The sequence below is a fragment of the Ixodes scapularis genome, unplaced genomic scaffold, assembly GCF_016920785.2.
Source record: "Ixodes scapularis isolate PalLabHiFi unplaced genomic scaffold, ASM1692078v2 PGA_scaffold44__24_contigs__length_19508400, whole genome shotgun sequence".
NCBI lineage: Eukaryota > Metazoa > Arthropoda > Arachnida > Ixodida > Ixodidae > Ixodes > Ixodes scapularis.
This window is the reverse complement of record NW_024609873.1, coordinates 272,200-288,104: the sequence shown is the minus strand read 5'-3', so window position 1 is coordinate 288,104 and position 15,905 is coordinate 272,200. Positions and strand designations below refer to the sequence as shown.

Below are 15,905 nucleotides of genomic sequence, written 5' to 3'. Positions count from 1 at the left end.
AATTTGATATAAAATTCAAAGTTTGCAGGGTGTGCCAAGTCTGTTCTTAGGGCCACACCCTGTGCAAAAACTCGCAACTTATATGCCAGCTTTTTCGGGCAAGTGGCCGTTCACAGAAGGGCACAACTTGTAGTCCAGAAAATCTGGTAATTAGAAATGCCGCTATAACCACCCTAGACCCAAGGCCAAAGAAAGGCCTGAACTGCCATGGTTGGCCATGCGTTCGTTGGGGTGATCCATGAAGCCAGGACTGCGAAACTACTTGCGGCAAGCCAACAGTGGCGCACATAACAAGCTGCACCTCGAGCAAGCACAAAACCAGTGTGTCCTGTGCCACTGTTGCTACAATTGCAGTTGGCATGAGATACCGAATTGTGTCAAGCTTGGGAAAAGGATGTCGACTCTGGGGTCATTCCTGCAGATACCATTCGAGGCATGTTTCCTCCTTGAATGAAGGTCCTGCAACATTGCTTCTACAAAAATTGTTCTAGTTCAAAGTGTACATATTTATGAAGAAAACTTGCTTCGAAGGCACTTGAGGCATGTCCCTAGGTAATACTGTCATTGCTTCTGCAGCGAACATTGTGTTTTGTATGGTGTATGACTAGGGCTCTATAGGGCGCTTGGTGCAATGTAGCAGAGACTGGTGGCCAGGGACTACTACGGACTTTATTTAAATGGGGCGTGGCTCGCTCAGGCAGTCGCTGCAAGGCCCTTGAGGTCGGCGATGCACTTCTGCAGAGTGTCCTTCTCCTGCTGCGGCGTGATGCTCTTCACGACGTTGTTCACGATCCAGTCCACCATGTGCTTCTGCTGCATGCGCCGCGTGATGTTCTGCACCTCAAGGTGGTAGTCGAGCCGCCGCTTCACCTCGTTGTACACAGTCATCTGCCTTTTGCGGAACTCGGCCTCGAGCTGAAGCTGGACATTTTCCCGCTTGGCCTCGAACAGCATGTGCTGGCCCTGGGCCTGCCACTGGGACCGCTCCTCGTTCTTGATGGCTTCCTGGAAGTAAAGCCTCTCGATCAAATTCACGCTTTGTGTTACGCCAATGTCTACCGTTGTGCACAAGGGTGAGACGTGTGCCACAAGCGAGTGCTCTGCTGCCACTAAAAAAAATGGTGGCATGCATTTGCTTAGACGGCGGGAAGTTAAAGCTGGATCACACGCTTCTGACTGGAGCGTAGGAACTGGTTTTAAGTCTCGCAACTGTTTAAAACTTCTACACATATGGCCGTAAGCAGTCGCAGAAGGCTTAAAACCGGTTTTTCGCCTCTCCGGTTGTAAGCAGTCGCAAGCGTGTGAACCAAACTTTATTCATAAGCCCCAGTGTGCGTCTGGTGTCTCGGCTGTAGATGAGCAATGGGGCCAGAGCAGTACCACGGGTAGCCGGAGGTCCCTAGCGTGCATCACGCAATAGTAATACACGACCGCACACCGGTAAGATGCTCATCCAGATCTCTGCCGTCCTTCGCTTCCAAGGCCGCATGAGACACGGGCGTCGTGCAGTGGCACATTTGACGCTACTTGCGAGACAACCAGAAACGCATCGAGGGGCTTTACCTGGAGGCCGTCGATGTTGCCCTGTCGGAACGAGTCCAGGTCAGCCTCCTCCTTGTCCACCTCCTTGTCCAGGTACGCGCTGATGCCCGGCCCTAGTTTCTTGACGATGTACACGACCATGATGACGAGCGTGATCCCCGCGTAGAACTCGTGTTCCATGATGAGGATCTCCTTGGAGTAGAGGTAGGTGAGCAGGCCAGTGCCGAAGAGGTACGGCCCGGTCACGCCAGTCTTCTTGTAGAAGAACTCGAACCACTCTTCGGGGAAGACGCCCATGCGGACCTTGCCCGGGAGCAGGGGCCTCTTGAGGCGCGGGAAGTTGACCAGGTCGCGCTCGGGCGGCTCGTTGGGGAGGTGCAGGATCTCGCGGCCATCTTTCGTCAGGGACTGCGTGCCCGTGCAGCGCACGGTACCCACTGTTGGGACGAGCTGAAGCGTGCGGGAGATCCTTGGGAGCTGCTTGAAAGCTAAAACGCGCAGCATGCTTCTTTGGACGTCGTTGAAGGACACGCGAGCAGGAAAATTGGCCCCCGAAAAACTACAGAACCGCTTTGCCCCAAACGTCCTCTGAAGGGGTGATGCGCCCACAATGCCACTTGCTTCACTTGCCAAACTCCGACTAGGGATTTATTTGTCTATTTCAAATTATCAATGGTCATTATAATAATGTTAGTATTATTGTTGTTCTGAGCCTGTTCCTTGTTTATTTTTATTATTAATAAATAAATAAATGTGTGGGATGAATAGATAGATCAAGTTTTCGTGAGCCTTCAGCCAATGCGTATTGAGATGTTGTGCTGCGCCATCTGTGCCCCTTGCGCTGCACACCTCTGTGGAATATTAAAGTTTACAACCTCGATGAAAGTTCAGCCGTTTAGCGACTTGGAAGGCACCGGCGGCACCGGACTCGACCGATCCTTCTAATCCGCCTCCTCTAGAAGGGCCCTGCCGCAGTGCAACCGCTTATTTCAAGTCGACGCTGAACTTCCATCAATCAAACTGCATTCGCGGTCAGCAGAATGCAGGTCATTTGCGGAATAATTAAAGCCACATGCAATCATTGGCACCGAACTTTCACAGTGAGATTCAAGAACATCGTGGCGCGTTGTGCGAAAACAGAAAACACCGCGCCTCTGCTGCTAGGTAGATTCTGGAGTGACCCTGGAAACAGCTCTTCCTAGGTCCCGTATGACATTGCTCTGTGTGACTTGGAATGTGTTTGGGAGCTCCCATACCATTCTGGAAGAAGCTGCGAGACATCTATATTTTGGCGTTGTTTAGGTTTGGCTATCCATATCTCAAAAGACTCAGAAAAGGTCCTTTACGTGCCCAAGCGGTGATCGGCGCTCGGTCTTGTTCTTATTTTATCAGATATGCAGCTTGGTAGCCTTGGTAGTTTATTTGCAGTATGGAAATAATTCAGGAAGGACTTGCTTCCTTAATAAAAGGCACATATATTTTTTTTTGTTGTTCTTTGCCGCGCGAGACGTCCGCTTTCAAATGAGCATGAACAACAATTTATTTCTCAAATGATGTTGTCATGTAATTTATTATGTTGTAACCTTTCCTTGCCGATGATATTACCAAGAAATTCAATAGTAATATTAAAATAATATTTTACTTGCACCCTGGGTGACGTGCTAGGCTGCCGTACACGCGCCTGCTAGCCAGTCACCCAGAAGAGCACAATATCTTCGCAAACGCGACAAAAATGTCACGTATTGCCGTGTCCAACGAACAAGCGAAGATAGCCCTAGAGGGCCGATTTGACCCTTGATACCTGCCCATCGTGAACATTATGCGCACAACGATGCATGCACCCGAAGCTGCCGCCGAGCGCCGAGCTGGCTGGCACTCCCCCAATAGAAGCAAAAAAAAAAAAAAAAAAGAAAAAAAGAAAAATCAACGTGGCGGCGGGGCTGCACAATCTGGTGACGTAACCAGTTCCTGTGCACGTCCGGAACTCCGGCGCTCGCTCGCTCGCTGGCGGACCTTTCGCCATTTGGACTTCGGCAAAAAATACGTAAGTCGTCACCATCCCGTTTCTAAGCACGTCGAAGCTGGTCGAGTGCGAGCACTGCGTCGGGATCGAGATACCGCTCTTGACCGTGCCCGTACTCGAACACGCTGACCGTCGGATCGCGCCGCTCGACGCACTGCCCGCCTGGTCGAGTCGCCGAGTGCTGTTGCGCCGTTCGTTGACGCGCAACGCGCACACCGATATCGGGGGCCCCTAGAAACCCCTTGGATACAGTCGGTCGCGTGCTAGCGCTGCACAGATCCGACTCGCCCGCGATCCCGGAAATCATTTGGGGCACTACGGCGAGCCCCCAAGGGAAGATCGCGCTGCTGTTCCAGCGGGGGGCCTCAGTGTGAGGCTGGGAGGCGGGGCCTCCAGCCGAGAACGACTCTTGCTAGCACAGCCGCGGCCAGAAGAAGGTATTAACCCCACCTCGGACTGCCCGATCGGTCCGCTTGCGACTATCGTTGGGGCTCCGATCTCGCATTTCGCCGAACCACGAAGTCCTCTGAACGGTCCTCCAAAGCATTCGGTGTACACGGCTTCTAGTTGAAGGGGTTACATTAAGGATTCCGCGTATTTTCTGCGCATTGTACATCCAACTTGGTGTCGTTTTTTTGTTTTTTTTCTCGGGTTGTACCTCGGGTTGAATCGCAGTTATTTGCCCCGATATTTTTTACGTTCCTAGAGTGTCCAGAAATTGCCGTAAGATAAACCTCCGAAGACGTTTATTTACATCGGCTAAACGCGTACCACTTGCCGCTTGTTTAGTCTGCGACAGATTAATATTTTTTTTTTCTTTTTTTTTCTTTCGAAATGTACTGCGTACAGATGTTATCCCGAGTAGTGTTCTATAAAATCGTGCTCGTGGCTCATATATTTTCCACCATTTGAAACACGACGGCGCGCGTGTTGTGTTCACGAACAATGAAACTCGGTATCATCCTGGGCGTTTATTACTGACACAGTGCACAGATTTTATTCGTGTAACCTTACTATATTTCAACTCAAGTAGTTGTAACTTTAAGCGCATTACGTTTTGGTACCTTAATGCCAAATATCAAGCATGAAGATACTTGTTTGCCTTGGCTTATTTTGCATCACTGCAGGCCAGACTAGACATAAATATGTTCCTTCAGTCTAGCCTTATGTTGTATACCCTAAAACCAATGAATACAGCGCAAACAAGACGAGGACGAAAAAGGCGCACGTACGACAAATAGCCCAATCGAGAGTCGTGATGCGACATATTTTATACCTTGTTGGTAAAGCTAAGCCGCTTGATGCCGATTGAGAGAAATTAGTTTTCATCTCCACATATTAAAAATCATGATGGCAGAGGCATCGTAAAGTGACGAGGCCTCTATTTCTGTGAAGGCTTCCTCCCTTCCCATCTGTCTAACTGCAGGTGGTACCGTCCTCTACCTGTAGCTTTGGTAAAACTGCACATTACTTATATATTTATTTAAAACTACTATTCCCCAGAAGGGGATTATAGCAAGCACTGGTAGAAAAAGGGGCAATCGATGACGAGTAGCAATGCTTCGTTGATGGACATCCGATTTCTACATGCACAGTAGAGAAAAACTCAAAACTGATGCCACAATCATGACGACAATTTTTCACGTGCAAGTAGACTCTTCCGGGGAATAAAATGAATGCCGAGAACTATTCGTATCTGCCGTTAGTAATAACTATGATAAATTTAGATACATTTTTGATCGATTCTACTGAACAGGAAATCTCTCCCTATCATCATAATATAGCTGATGATTTCCCCAATAGCTTCCGCAGTGCCCTCGACACCATATATCTGTGTCATGGGCATGTATTCTGTCTCTGGAGCTCCGACGAGGAGCGATGTGTCACATTGGTAAGAGTGCCGCTTGCAGCAACAATGAGATTGACTTGCTTGGTCGATTGTTGGAACTGAACGGTGGCATGGTGACCTCCATTAGATCCCCCCTCGGTGGTAGCAGCAAAAAATTAGGCCACGGGGAAGCATCAGGTCAGTACTTTTGTGATGCCCCCCTTTTTTTTTTCTTCTAATGCTTATCTCTAGTAAGGCCAATGTTTTGTCAAACCCAAGGAGTTAATTAACACATTGTTCTGGGCTAAGTGCATTTCTGAGAACTTACCATATTTTTCCGGCTTTATCTTGCTGTAGTCTGAAAGAGAGGTTAGCTAATACATGGACACTAACGAGACAGCAATCACTGACTATAGTCAGTTGCAGGTTAAGAATTCAGTGGAAACTCCTTCCACTTCTCTCCATTTGAGCAGAGTGAACGCTAGAGAGAAGGTTACCTCCTCTACAGCCTTCACTCTGTTCAAAAAGGGGTGGGAGGAGCTTCCCCTTTCTATGCAGGCTATAGTATACTCCGCATAGAAAAAATTATCCTACACGGCACATGTTGAAAAATGCTTGCTGTATTAACATGCAAAAATGCTTGTCGTACAGAAGTCATTATTAACATAAGCTGTCATTCACAAAATGTGTCGCATCTTGTCATGATGAACGATCTTGGAGAAACAAATCCTTGTATGTGCCGCACTTTAGGTAGCCCGCACCATTCAAAATTTCAACTTTTAGACGTGTAGTCTGTGGTAACGTATGTATTCTGGGTAAAATGAAGTATGGTAATGTGTGTCTTTTTGGGTTATACAGCGCAATTCACTTATAACGATAATGAGAAAACCCGGAAATGCAATCGTTATAACCGATTATCGTTGTATCTGAACTAGAAAGTGGTCATTTCTACTCTAGAAACGCTATAAACTGATCGTTATAAGCGGTATATCGTTATATGTGGTATTGTTATAAGTGGATTTCACTGTATGCATTTTTCAAAAACCTAGTTAAATTTTTCCTGATGCACTCGGCCATAAGCTATATTTTGACTTGTGTGGTTAAGTTCGGACCTGAACACAATTGTCGCTGTAAAGGAGTCGGATATGCCATTTCTTTTTTCCGGTCCAATAAGCCTGTGTGCTCGGAACATTCGCCTTCACCGATTCCAGTTTATGTCATATGCAGAGTGTGTCCAGACTTAGGCACTCACATGTTGGACGGCTGCTGTATGCTGAGGACGTTGTAATTGTCAAAGGACACACCGCAAGTCTCCTCCAAGCCAGCACTCAATATCTACCGCCATATCCAGTGCACGCTGCATGTGCTCAAGGGAAATTTTCTTCTCGGATCTGTTTTCAAATTTTGTGACCTTTGTGCATCGTTCCAGCTTGCTGCCACCCATTTTGTTCTTCTGTTAGGATAAATTATAGATGCTTCACATAAACTTGATCAGAATGCTGTAGAGGAGGCGACCTCCTCCCCAGCATTTGCTCTGCTCAAGTGGAAAAGGGTGGAAGGAGTTTCCCCTGAACTCATAATCTGTCTCTGACTGTAGGCACTCATTGCTGTCTTGTTAGTGTCTATGTATTAGCTAACCTCTCTTCAAATGTCCAGCAGTGAAAAGAAGCCATGTATTGTGGGTATCATTTTTTTGGAATGCTTCTCTTCTGCTTGATGACCTATGGAGACAATGTGCACACATTTTTTGTGGTCTGAATGTCACAGGGTGTATTATCTTGTGCCACCCAGACTACAGCCACCACAACTATCATCAAGTCTATTCGCGACTCCAGCAAAACGGACGCCGCCAAGCGGGAAAACCGGGAACCAGCCGGTCCAGGTCGCTCCGCGCCCCTCCGCGTCTCTGATGGCTTTCGCGGAGACGTGTTGTCGGCGCGGTGGCGAACGATGTAATTTGACGAAGGTCCGAATATTTCTAGAGTTTGCCTGAGTGTTCGTTAGCGTGGTAAAGCCTCAGTAGATTCTTTTCTTCTATTACGCGTTTGAAAGCCCGTTTACTCCACAGCACACGGTCGCGTGCTTTCGATTTCTTGGATGGGGAGGAATCACGGAAAAACTTTTTGATTTCTTGTCTGTCTCGAATCACATTCAAAGTGACGACTGCTTGGTAACTGATACTGGAGGAAACACCAATGCTGCAGTCAAGTGAATGGGAAGGTTCGATAGCTGTTTTTCTTGAGTTTGGTTGCGTTCGGTTGGCTTCAAGTTTGAGCCACCCACGCCGGTCTGTGCGTTGGCTATTCATCTTGGCTGCTTTTCGCCGAAAAAGCCTCTGGACCACACTGAAGGAGTTGGGCTGATTTCGCAATTACTTGATTTGGGAAAACCTGCTCGCTGCATACGATTCATGAGGGAAATTATCCGTTTTCAAAAAGTGGGGGACGAGTTTCGCGACGTAAGAAGCTGTCACGGCATTTTGATCTATTGCGCCTCCCAATATTTAGATTATACCCCCGTCAAAGCCAACAGCAATATCCGTTTACAATGCTCAGGTTGACCGGCCACAAAAAAATACTCATTTTCTCCGTTCAGGATTCGAAGCAAAGTTCAATGCAGAGAGGTTCTGCGTGAATTTCCGATGAAGACTCTCTTCAGTTTGTCTTCGTGCTGCCGGCTAGAACTATATGGCTGAGTTTAGGTAGTATCTCTCTGTCTGTCAACTATACTTTTATCCAGCAGTTCACCTTATAGCTAGTCAACTAAGCTCATATTTCAACCCGAAGAATATACTAATATCGCTTTAGTGGGACATAGTACGTAATAACCCGCTCGTCAAAATGACTTCTTGATTGCTACTAAAACCTGAATTGAAATACGAGTATCAGCTGCTTAGTGGGGCGCCGGAAAGTTAACATGGTCCTTGGCTCAAGAAGCGGTTGCTTAATTTTCGTAATTTTCCTGCAGCCTGTGTTGTTGGCCGAGCAGACTGGAGCTGTTTTGTAAACGCGGATACGCACAAAAGCTCGATTTCGCGGACAGATAAGTCGCATGGTCGAGGCATGCGAGTTAGCTGTAAAGTTGCTCTCTGTGGAACAATTCTATAGTCATCGCCGCTTTCCTTAGATGATCAAAACTGATTAGTATATTACCGTCTCTCCGGAGCCCATAGTTTCGGTTTTGAACGAAATCTCCGAAACGAAAGTTTGACACGAAAAGGACAAAAAAACACCGGCAAAACAGAACTATGCTTGCAAGTTTATCTGCACCGGCTACACTTAACCGTCTCAGTTCAAATACCTATAAAATTGGGCATTAAACAAAAGAAAATCTGTTAAATTGAACGCGCCACCTGTTCAGGCGGCCCGGCCGAGCCGCCGCGACCTGGACTCAGCCGCCATGTTTGTTTGGTGGGGGCGCCCCCTATAGGTCGCTGGAGTCGCGAATTGGTACCCAACAGAATAAATTCCTACACGATTGTTACTTTCGGAATCTGAGCTACGAACAGGGGGTGAGCTGCTAGTCATTGTGGCTTGTGGCCAAGAAGAAGAGATTTGAATTGTACCTGCCACCAAACGATTGGACACGATTGCTGAGTCATGGGTCAGCAGGTAGTCAAAACTGCTAGGGTTTTTCACTAGATAGCACTATGTATGCAAACAAACTTTATTCCAGTACCTGTATAGCTTGCTAAAGCTGCATATTGGGAAATTTTGAGGGGTAGCAGATGTGTTCTGCGGGGTGAAAAATGTCAAAAATGCTCTTTACGTCATTCGTGTGTTTTGCCATATGCAAACTTTTCATATCGAACTAGGGTGGGTCCCTCCTGGTTAAGTTCCCAGTCTGCGTTCCTTGTGATGAGTCATTGGGGAGAAATAAAAATATTCGGGGCATATCGAGCGAATGGTTGGGTTCCGTTGGCTGTTCAAAACAATTCCGTTTCAAGTATGTCCACACTAAGTTGGCGTCCTAGGTACCGATGCCTATTAGCTTTGCGCTGAGTGTCGATCTTGGGGCAAGAGGCAGTACTATGGTAAAACGACATTGATTTAAATCATGATTTATACCACGCTTAAAATCATCTTGATTTTTTTCCCTCCACCCTGCTGTTGGCTAACCTCGAAGCTCTGCAAAATTGTGGCGCACGTTTTCTACGTTGTAACTTCCATCGCACCGCTAGTGTCTCGTCTATGATAACCACTGTATCCCTTCCTCCTTTCCTAGAATGAGTACTCCGGCGATTTTTTTTAGCTACCCCAACTATGTTCTCTTAATCCTTTGCCTTTTCCGGTGTGCTATCTAGTACAATATCGCGAAATTCATAGTAGTTATTGTGAAATCGACAAACAAAAATGATGAAAAGACCCACATTCAAAACTTTTCAGTGCCGTGACGTCAGTGGCCGGCAGGCTCGCCAGTCGGGCAGGACGTCTACAAAATGTGACTATAGCGAGCATTTGTTTTGTGCTGCTGTGCGGGGGCTGGAGCGATCTTGCATAGCATTCGTTTGACACGATGAAGCTGCTTGGAATCAGTTGGAAACAAATTCCACACTCCAAAGAGCCTCCCGCTAGGGTAGCTACTCCCGCTGGCGTCCTCTTTTTCGTTGTGGCCAGTAGAGACTTTCAGTTTGAAAAACACGGTGAGGACCAAAATTTTTAAATTCAATAACTTAGCGAGAAAAAAAAAAAAAGTCATAATATTTGGGGTACTATTTCGGCGATGTTTGTTGGTGTGTTTAGCAAATTTTCAGGCAAACCGGGGACCATGAAGAAATCGCCGGAGTACCCCTCGTAAAATATCTCGTTTATGCGTTTTCTACCAAATTTATCATTCTAACGCTTCACTAAAAATTAAATAATTCATTCACCCCTTATACATTTGTGTATGAGTTGACCATAATTTTAAAGTCGGCATACGTCATTGTCAAACGTCAGCATACATCGAAACATCGTCTGAGTAAAACCGTCTTGTAACTTGTAACCCCTGTGCTTACATGCCGGACGCATTATTTAAAAAAAAAAAAAAATTGCTTACTTTGTATTCTTACTGTGTCAGTTTTTTTTTTTTTCTTTTCTGTCTCATCTCGCGTGCCTTTTCCCTCGAATGACCTATAAAGCCTGAGTATTGAAAAAACAAAAAGGAAAAAAAGAAAGCTATATCGCTACTGGTTTAGATCTCTCTGTGACCAGATAATGTCCAAAATATATATTGCTAATTCTTCCGTATCACACATAATGTGTTTAAAACTAAACCTGCACAAAAAAAAAAAAAGCAAATATTGTAGCGCTTAGTTTCTCCACTGAATTCACGAGGAACATTTTATTGAAGTATAATTAATTAAGAATTTCCCCCTAAATATATCGAGGCTATTTGGAATACGACATAATTGAGATCAAGCGCCCCAAATGAAAAAAAAAAAAAAAGTTAAATATTTTATTGTGCCGCTCTTCTATGAAATGAGCTTTCGAGAAGAACTCTGCAAGTGCGCTCGATGCGTTGCTAATCTCGCACCAGCTGCTCTGGGTCGAGCATCCTTGTCGCCAACTGTTTCGCTCGTCGTCATTGGAAGCACGAGTGTCGTCGCTCATCACCGCATCAGCGGGCTACAACTTGAACGATCGACACGACTTTTACGGCGGGATTTGCAGCCGACCTGGGTCGGTGCACTACACTCGTTGTAGCACCTGGTTCCTCTTTTTTTTTTTTTTTTCATGCACCGAAGAAGACGAAGCATGCCGTCGAGTGCGTTTAGTGGCGACTCCCTGACTCTCGCCTAACGATGTACAGCGACGGTCGCTATGAGCTGCCGCAGCCAATCCGTAGCTCTGAGCGCAAAGTCGTAGCGTCTGTTGCTGTCCATTGTAATGAGAAATGGGGAGTTTTCGTAAACCTCGTCCCCCCCTTCCCTCCCCAACCACCACCGCCCTCCGCAACGAAGAAGTCACTGCTGCGCCTGCGCGCCGATGGCCTTGACTGTAGAGTTCCGGGTATGGTTCCGGAGGGCGTTGCGGGACAGCCAGAACCATCTACGAAAACTCCCTCATAGTACAGGGTGACGAGCCCCGCATTCCAAATGAAAAATGGGGCCATTTTTGCGGCAGTTTGATCTCCGGAGAAAATGGCGGCGACGCCGAACTCAGTTGCTTCCGTTTGATGCCGCGTTTGAACAACTCGACGAGGGAATCCCCCAGGGCGAGGGAGACCGTGAACATCCGCGTCGCTGTTCGCAGCCCGCTCTCAAGACTCAATACCGCATAAAAAGGGTCAATAAATCTGTCGAAACCCGTATATGCCTGTCGGTGTCAGCACTGTCTTTGTTGAAATATCTAGGCCCAAGCCTCCTCGGTACAGACAAGGTCTGACAGGTTTTATAAACCTGAGCCCGTACCCGGTCCGATTGCTTTTATGTAATTGCAGCTTCAGCTTTGTCTGTCACCACACAACCCCAACAAACAACTCGAAGGAGAGCCAATGCCGTTGTCAAATTCATTTTTTGTTGTTGTTGTTTTTGATACGGTGATAGTTAACTGGAACACATAAACGAAAAACCGCTGTGTGGCTCCGAGGCATAGCGCCGGCCTACACATCCCCAGTTGGCGGGTTCGAATCCCGGCCTCCAGGAATCGCCGTGTATAAACGAGTTTTCGGTTGCTCGTCGAAAGATCCCCAGGTGGTCGAAACGAACCCCCAGTTCTCCGCTGGGGCGTGCCATTGGCCTGGTCCTTCTTTGGTTCGGCACGTAAGATTCTCAGCTTTGACACCAGCGAAAAAGCAATCGAAAATCGTTCGAAATTCGAAACATGCGAAAATAATTAATGTCTTCGGAATCCTGCGATTTTTCGCGTCGGGCTTCTCTGCTACCCACTGGCGCGCGCGCGCGCGCGCGCGCCGAGTTTCTCCGCTTTGCACCGATGTGCTAGGAGAAGCTGCCGACCTGTCGGAGCATCTCGGTTTGCTCGATGGTCTCGGAAAGTTTGCTCACTGATATAGGTTAGCCACTTAGCCTTCTTTGGTTATAATTATAGTTCGGCCCCTGGTTTTTAATTAAAGTACCTAAAAAAAAATATCATATATTAAAACACTCATATATCGTATATTAAAACAATAAGGTCGTCAACTGCTTCGCTTGTCGTATGTTAAATTTGTTTTACTCAAGGGTCATTTTAGATAAGGTTTAACAAAAGGCGGCTGATGAACATTTTGAGTTCATTTACTATTTTTATGGCATTACCAAACGTATGGAATCAACAACTCATGAAAATTTTCGCCCCCCCCCCTCCCCTTTTTAAGAAAAAAAGAAAGTTGTGGATTTGTGCATTTTCGGATTGGTCATGTTTTCTAGTCAATAATTTTAGTGATAATATTAGGGTCTATATAGAAATGTTTAGAAACAATATATGAACGCCGGTAAGAAATGTTCCAAATAATATTGGTTGTTAATGGCGCTATATGTATTTATATAATTTTCCAAACGCGGCATTTTCGTCGATTCTCTGCGAACTTTGTAGGCGTGTCACCCTTATGATGCACTTATATCGCATGCGTGAAATATTAATTGATCCGTCTCCTACACGCGTATTTAAAACGATTTAAGTGCCAATTAATTTGTGCGAAACGATTGCCGATGTATGAACACGCAAGCACGTGATCAACCCCGAGAAACGAAACTTTTTTGACGCTGGTTTAAAGAAAGAATAAAGAAAACGTTCGTATTATTTGTTCTCTCGATCGAAAAGGCAGATACGATTACTACAGACTCCTCACGCGCCTACACAAAACACAGTTTCAACTGGTTTTTATTTTTGTCTTTTTAATTGAACATTTTTCATTTAAATGTTATTCTGAGCAGTGGCGTCGGAAGTATTTCTGAGGTGGGGGGGCAACAGAATTGGGGGGGGGGGGGGGGGGGGTGAAGCATCTAGAACAATATGGATATATAAAATCGAAACGCCCACAAACGTTTATTTAGAACGAATATATGTCCTTCCTCTTCTGGAATGTGGTGATCTTGTTTTTCTCCCATGTTGACGTTTCAAACAGCGTGAAATAAGAAAGAGCTCACTTGTGCACGAAAACGGTTCGTCGTTCAGCCGTCCTCGACACGAACTCTCTGATGATAGAGTTCAGATCAAGTTTTGCTGCTCGCTCACTATTTACGTGCAGCAGCATCACCTGAGTCAGTCGCTTTTGTGACATGGTAGCCCTGAGGTAATTCTTGACACGCCGAAGTGCGCTGAAACTTCGTTCAGCTCATGCCGCTGACGCTGGCACTGTCATTATAAGTGCCGCAAGGCGCATCACCTCAGTCATCATCCTCTTGACCTCTGGGACTTGTCTGCCCAGAGCACGGCACAACTCGGGTACGGAGCCGATCTGACCGCTTGAGAGCGAGTGAACCATGTTCAGCTGCCATGAAAGGCTTTCCAGGTGAAAATCAGTAGCGTGGGATCCTAACTTCCTTTCAAGTTCTTCTGCAGTTTGTGTGGTCTCTTGAATTGCGCACAAAATTATTTGCTCTAGTTGTGCGAGACTTTGCATGCCTGGTTGCTTGAACCGTCTTGCAAGCTCGGCGCGAACACAATCTAACGCTTCGTAGAACTGCTTCCGAATGCCTGTCTCCGCATCTATAAACGCTGGTTGACAGGGCCCGCTGCTGTGTTCGAACCTTCTTGGAGGACCGCATCGCGTGGTCTTGCTTGAAGGGGCCTTTAGCTTATGCTTCTTTGCTGCCCCCTCTGTACGTTCGTACACGTCCAAGTCCTCGGCGGTACCCTCACGGCACGACGCCCCGGGGATTACTGCAGCCTCGAACTGCGAAATCATATGCGCTTCGAGCAGTGTAGGCGCGTATCGACTGCTTTATTCGGCTTCAGAAATGGAGAAGCTCCTGCTTATTTCTGGTTTTAAAATAACCGCAAATAATTGAGCCCTCGAATAACTAATCCCATGATGATGAATATCATCATGCCACTCGTAATGCGAGAAATTCATGCCCGCGAAATATCTTAAAAATCGCACTCTGAGAAATTTGCAAAATATCGAGCTCGCGAGCCGCCATTACTAAAAAATCTCTGGGGGGGCGGTCGCCCCCCCTGCCCCCCCTGTTCCGACGCCACTGATTCTGAGGAGCCTATATTCATAACCAATGATGCAATTACCGTATTTTGCGGTTTATAAATCGCGCGCGCGCGCGCACAAACACGCAAACACACACATACACACACACGCGCGCGCACGCACACATAATACATACATACATACATATATATATATATACTTGTATACGGTCGGCGAAACTGCATTGAAAAGCCCGCATATATCATGATGGCAACAAATGCGCAAGCGAGAGCAAGTTTCAGTATCCTCGTCAACGAATCGAACGAGAAATATTACCCCTAGGCAAATTTCCGCAGTTGAGGTCATATAAGTCGCATCGTTGTGTAATACGCCCCGACGCAAATTTTGAAGAAAAAATTAACCTCGGGGTTATACAGCGGAAGGCAATATACAATGAATTCTTCGTTATTTATGCGAGAAAAACCCGCGGCGTTTCTTAGGCAGTGTTTCGCTCGGTACAATGTATTATCAAATATATAAGCGTTCTCGCGGCATATCATTTCCGCTCGTGTTGGACACCACCTCCATATAAAACACAAAAATTAAGTGTTGAGAAGAAGAAAAAAAAATGGTCCGGCATACTGTCCAAATGTACAAGAGTGATCTCTTAACGGTGAAATATAATTTGGTGATTATAGTTATGGTGAACCGAAAATTTCTCTGTTTATGTTACATAGCTAGAATAAAAAAAGTGAAAGCCGTTTACAAATCCCTGTAACGCCGAATTGGAGCGCAGCTCTTGAGGAGGAGGAGTGAAGGGTACTGAGGGGAGGGTAGACCCCTCCCCCTTCTCCTCCTCCTCCCCTCATTCTTTAATATGCTCCGGGGGGGGTGTCACGTGACTTCGGGGAGGGGGTCACGTGACCTCGGGGATGCGTGACCTGGGGGTGACCTCAAGGCCACGTGACCCCAAAGGTGACCCCCACGTGACCTGGAGGGGTCACGTGACCTCGGGGGTCACGTGACCTCAGAGGGGTCACGTGACCTGGGGGTCACGTGGGGTCACGTGACCTTGAGATGACCTTGGAAGGGGTCACGTGACCTCGGGGGTCACGTGACCTTGGGGAGGCGACCACGTGACCTCGGGGGTCACGTGACCTCAGAGGGGTCACGTGACTTGGGGGTCACGTGACCTTCAAAGGGTCACGTGGGGTCATCTTGGGGTCACGTGACCTTGAGATGACCTTGGAAGGGGTCACGTGACCCCTCCAGGTCACGTGACCTTCAGGGGGTCACGTGACCTTGAGATGACCTTGGGGGTCACGTGACCTTGGGATGACCTTGGTTACGCCGACGCCGACGGCGACGGCGACGCCGACGGCGACGCCGCTCAAGCCGGGAACGGGCCCCTAAGAGCTGCGCTCTAAAAAAGCTCGGGTCAGAGACAAACCG

General features: G+C 47.1%; 2 protein-coding genes across 2 annotated transcripts in view; one reads left to right on the top strand and one right to left on the bottom strand.

Moving 5' to 3' along the window:
- Nucleotides 1-649: 649 nt before the first annotated feature.
- Nucleotides 650-2,297, bottom strand: LOC121837505 (ATP synthase subunit b, mitochondrial-like). Its single transcript, XM_042293107.1, has 2 exons — nucleotides 1,564-2,297; nucleotides 650-1,005 (listed from the first exon to the last, which is right to left on the bottom strand). Exons 1-2 carry the CDS (start codon nucleotides 2,044-2,046, stop codon nucleotides 694-696), a joined length of 795 nt encoding a protein of 264 aa, XP_042149041.1. The 5' UTR covers nucleotides 2,047-2,297; the 3' UTR covers nucleotides 650-693.
- A 1,221-nt stretch (nucleotides 2,298-3,518) lies between these two features.
- Nucleotides 3,519-15,905, top strand: part of LOC121837504 (zinc finger MYND domain-containing protein 11-like) — a 102,564-nt gene continuing 90,177 nt past the window's right edge. Inside the window, exon 1 of the mRNA XM_042293106.1 lies at nucleotides 3,519-3,586. The gene's annotated coding sequence lies outside the window, so the exon portion shown is untranslated. The remainder of the gene's footprint in view (nucleotides 3,587-15,905) is intronic.

Coding starts and splice junctions, on each gene's coding strand:
- LOC121837505 (XM_042293107.1), bottom strand. CDS start 2,046: ATGCTGCGCGTTTTAGCTTTCAAGCAGCTCCCAAGGATCTCCCGCACG. Junction 1,006..1,563: donor GCAACATCGACGGCCTCCAG/GTAAAGCCCCTC, acceptor CTTTACTTCCAG/GAAGCCATCAAGAACGAGGA.